Source organism: Gekko japonicus, unplaced genomic scaffold, assembly GCF_001447785.1.
Source record: "Gekko japonicus isolate JY-2015 unplaced genomic scaffold, Gekko_japonicus_V1.1 scaffold870, whole genome shotgun sequence".
In the NCBI taxonomy this organism is placed as follows: domain Eukaryota; kingdom Metazoa; phylum Chordata; class Lepidosauria; order Squamata; family Gekkonidae; genus Gekko; species Gekko japonicus.
The window spans coordinates 226,921-231,031 of record NW_015163627.1 but is presented as its reverse complement, the minus strand read 5'-3'; the positions used below and the strand labels follow the sequence as shown (position 1 = coordinate 231,031).

Here is a 4,111-nt window from a genome sequence, read left to right as displayed (position 1 = left end):
GAAAGAGTGCTAATATAAGACAAAAGGCCAGTTATTTGTGATGTGTTGATGAATGCAGGCATCCCGTTTAATGGATTAGGTTCTCCCCCCCCCCCCAATTTAAAATTCTTCACTAGGGTATAATCCTGGCTCAGGATCCCTTTGAACGGGAGGAAAGCTAAGTTTTGTTAAGCTGAGCACCAAATCACCAGTCCTCTGTTGCGCTGTGTGTGAGAAAGGAGGGTGGCAGAGGGCAGGCCTGGGCATAAGCCTGGCTCATGTTGACTCATGCACCTTTTGATTCCACGATGGTTCAGTTTTGACGTCTGAAGGCGGCCTCTAGAATGTCCATGTGGACCTTTACTCTTCTCTTAGTTTCAGATACTCCTCCTCCCCCACCACCTGCAGACGAGCCAGTCTTCGACGAATCCCCGCCGCCGCCCCCTCCTCCAGAAGATTATGAGGAGGAGGAAGCCGCTGTAGTGGAATACAGTGACCCCTATGCTGAGGAAGATCCACCATGGGCACCGAGGACCTACTTAGAGAAAGGTAGGCTTGGGGGGAGACTTCAGTGGAGAATTGGTACAGAGAAGAGAAGGTCTGTTGCAGTCTAGGGGCATCCAACAATTCTCCATTATTTCCTATGGGGATGGGGAAAAGGCAGGCAGCAGTGTCTCCTGGAGAAAGCTGAATGACGGGGGAAGTTTAAAAGGAGCTGTGCAAGGTTTAGTTACCTGCTGGTATTCACTTGAAAGGGGGATTGGAGGCAAGCAGAAGCATCCCCAGTGCAAAGGGGAAAAAAAGGATTTCATTGCTACCTGAAAACAATAAATTTTTTGGGGGGGGAATCATCAGCATGGAATGAAATTGACATGAGATGTAAAGAGAGAGACTGGGGTGGGAAGCCCAAAGCTTTGAAAACATTTTTCCCTTTAATGCTAATTCTTTAGTGTGCAAATTTTTTTTTTTTTTCTTGGGGGGGGGGCCATTTTGGCTTCTTGAAGCCTAACATTAAAATGGTGGCTGAACCACATGGACTTTCTGCAAACTGCCAAATTTAAGAATTTCTTGGGATTGATCCATTTGGAGTTAAGAGTGCAATCTGCACAGGAGAGGCTTTAAAAAACTGCCAAGATCACGACCAGTTTGGAGGATCAAATTAGAGAATCACAAAGAAAAAACCCCAAATTTGCAAGGGAGGGCAGGAAATCAGCGTTACAGTGCAGCTGCTCTAGGGCATATGCAAAAATATCCCTCATTTTTTTTTCAATTTAGTGGCACAAGGCTGAAAAAGCTCTCCATACCTTCTGCCAGAGGACTCCTCCCCCATTCAAATTGAGGCCCTGTGCAAAACATGGAGTTGCAGCTGACTTTGCACAGATGTTGCCAACGATCAAAGCTTGCAATGCCAGTATCATTGGGTTCGGTGCACTCAACCTGTTCCCCCATATTATGAGATTGAGTGCCTCTTTCCCACTTTTCACAGCAGAGAATCCCCTAGTGCTTGGCAATATGGAAAACAGGACTTGGCAGCTGCTTAGCACTTTCAAAAATAGTCTTGTCAGTTTCAGCATTGGTTTCCCCTCTTTGCCTGCATTCCTTTGTGTTCCCTTTCATTCAATGAACTAATGCTAAAATGCATGAGGACTTAAATGGAATGGACTTAAATGGAAGGCGCTTGCTGGATGCTACTGTGCAGCTGCGATAGGGCAATTGTGTAAATTAAAAAAAATGAATGCAACCCCCACACATCACAAGTGACGTTCCCACCCCAATTTTAGAAAAGTGTTTTTAAATTGTAGCTGCAGAATAAATACACTGGAGGAAAAAGAATGGGGTGTAAGGCGGGCACAGAATCCGAAGTCAAGCTTAAAGGCTTACTGCATGGAAAATCTGCAGTAAGCTGTGCGTGTGTAATAGGCCTAAGTCTCACATTTGAGTAGATACTGTAATTGTTAAAAATAAGTTGGATCTCTGTCATCCTGCTAAGTGGAAGGTTACTGTACATCAGTTGCAGTGGTATGATAGATCTGGCTGTTGTTCTCTGCCCATTAACAACTGTTGATCTATTGCCTTCCAAAACTGGATGAGAAGTGCTGGAGCCGTTGATAATCCTGGAATTCAGCTACTAGAGAAACCTGAATTTGCTGTGTCAGACACCAGCATGGAAAAACCCCAGAATTTGTAGCAAATCCATGGCTGTTTTCCCTCTCCCATGCGATCAGTGAGACTTTGTATCGTCAGTGCTGGGCTCATAAAGGACAGAGGTGAAAACGTTCCCCTGTGTGAATCAACATGGCTAAATGACCACACGATTCGGCCCAGTGACTTGATGCATCATAGCTGAGAAACAAATCCCGTATGCCAGCCAGCCATGTGACTCTGTAGGCAGCTATCCAGGACTTCCAAAAGCAGGTTGGCAGCTCCTGTCCTGGAATGAGCAATGGCAGAGAGGCTGTGGTTAAACAGGGAGCTGTACAGAGGACCTGCTTTATTCCATTTGGGAGGCAGCTCCCGGTCTTTGTTCTTTTGTACATAGGCTGGCTCTCCTCACTCTGTCATTTTGTGGTTTTCTGAGTAAAAAACCAGAAGGCTGGAATTCTTTGTACCTGTCTTTCCCTGCATTTAGGGAAACTATAAGCAGCTCCTGCCTTCAATTTTATCACTATTTTCAAGGGAAAATTGCCTCCCCTGATAATGACAATGACAGAAAATTTGTGCGAGTTGGACTTTGGTGAGGTTCTAGACAGACTTCCTCTTTTCCTCGCAGCCATAGTTGCTTGGTTACTGCTTATGTAACTTTCCCAAGGCTGTTTTAAGAACGGTAGCACAAAATCTCTCTCTTTCTCTCAACCTTAAGAATCCCAAAATCTGGAAGTAAAATGTGTTTTGAAATGCCTTAACTAGTTTTTCAGTCTCAGCGTGGGCCGCTGCCAAACTATGCAGATGCAAAGAAAATTGTTAGCAATCGTTGAGGGACATTCCACTGTTCTGCCCAGTTGAAGCCAGTGTGTTACTTAGAATTACTGAGGTCTGGGGGGGAAAAGCTGCTTCCTTTTGAGTCTTGTCATTCCCTTTGTGTTTGTTTCCAGTTGTGGCGATCTATGACTACACTAAAGACAAGGAGGACGAACTCTCCTTTCAAGAAGGGGCCATCATCTATGTCATAAAGAAAAACGACGATGGGTGGTATGAAGGCGTCATGAACGGAGTGACGGGACTCTTTCCAGGGAACTACGTGGAGTCCATCATGCACTACTCGGAGTGAAGACCACCGCAGGGCAGGGCAGGATGGCACCTCGGTTGCCAAGGAGGGTTGTTGGGCTCCCTGGATCTCCACCAGCGCCTGGGGGGAATCTGGGCAAGTGGACTGATGGAAGGAGGGATCATTGTCATAAAACCACTCTTTTATTTTTTTGTTTCCCCCCCTTCCTCTTTTTTTATAAAATAGTGATTTGAGTTGTTTAAAGAAATGGCTCTTCCATTTGCTAGCAGCAGCTGAGCAGAATGACGTATTTTCAAAAGGCCGATTGCTTTAAGGCGTAGAAACGGGAGGTGTAATGAACTTGCCAACGAATTGATCCATTGCTCAAATTGTGACAACCCCCCCCCTACCTGCCCTCCCCCTTTTTGTCCTTCCCCCAAGCTCCTGCTCTGCCGTTCCCTTTTGGAAGAGCTGTAGCACAGCGCAGGCATTTGGGATTCATGTTCCAGCGAGATCTCAAACTTGTTCCTTGCATCTCTGACCCGAGCACTACCACAGCTGCTTCAGCACATGTGGCCCGATTCCTGGCGCACGCTGGTTTTGAAACATCCACCCCTTTTTTTTGACAGCATAGGAGGACGTAACATCAGAAGTGACCTCTCGTTATATAAACCCTTCAAAAATCACAAGCTAGACTGCTCTCATTCGATGAGGACGTTGATGGTACAAATTGGGTCTCAGTTCTACTTCCAGATTTGAGTGCATATCACAGAGCGCCAGTGTAGGTGTGGAGTTGAATTGCCCAGGTCTGCTGGCTGTTCTTGTGAGGGATTCAAAGGGCTGCCATTTGCCAGCCTTTCTTGGGAAGCCAATCAGAAACTGAGGAGAGCTTTAGCTTCCTTTTCTCCATCAATAAAGCGGCTGAGT

General features: G+C 46.0%; 1 protein-coding gene across 8 annotated transcripts in view; it reads left to right on the top strand.

Moving 5' to 3' along the window:
- ABI2 (abl-interactor 2) overlaps positions 1 to 3,593 on the top strand; it is a 68,973-nt gene extending 65,380 nt beyond the window's left edge. For all 8 annotated transcript variants that reach the window (XM_015407523.1, XM_015407521.1, XM_015407516.1 and 5 more), the window contains 2 exons: positions 355 to 528; positions 3,072 to 3,593. In XM_015407523.1, coding sequence (XP_015263009.1) covers positions 355 to 528; positions 3,072 to 3,247 — 350 coding nt within the window. In that variant the 3' untranslated portion in view covers positions 3,248 to 3,593. The remainder of the gene's footprint in view (positions 1 to 354; positions 529 to 3,071) is intronic.
- The last annotated feature ends 518 nt before the right edge of the window (positions 3,594 to 4,111 follow it).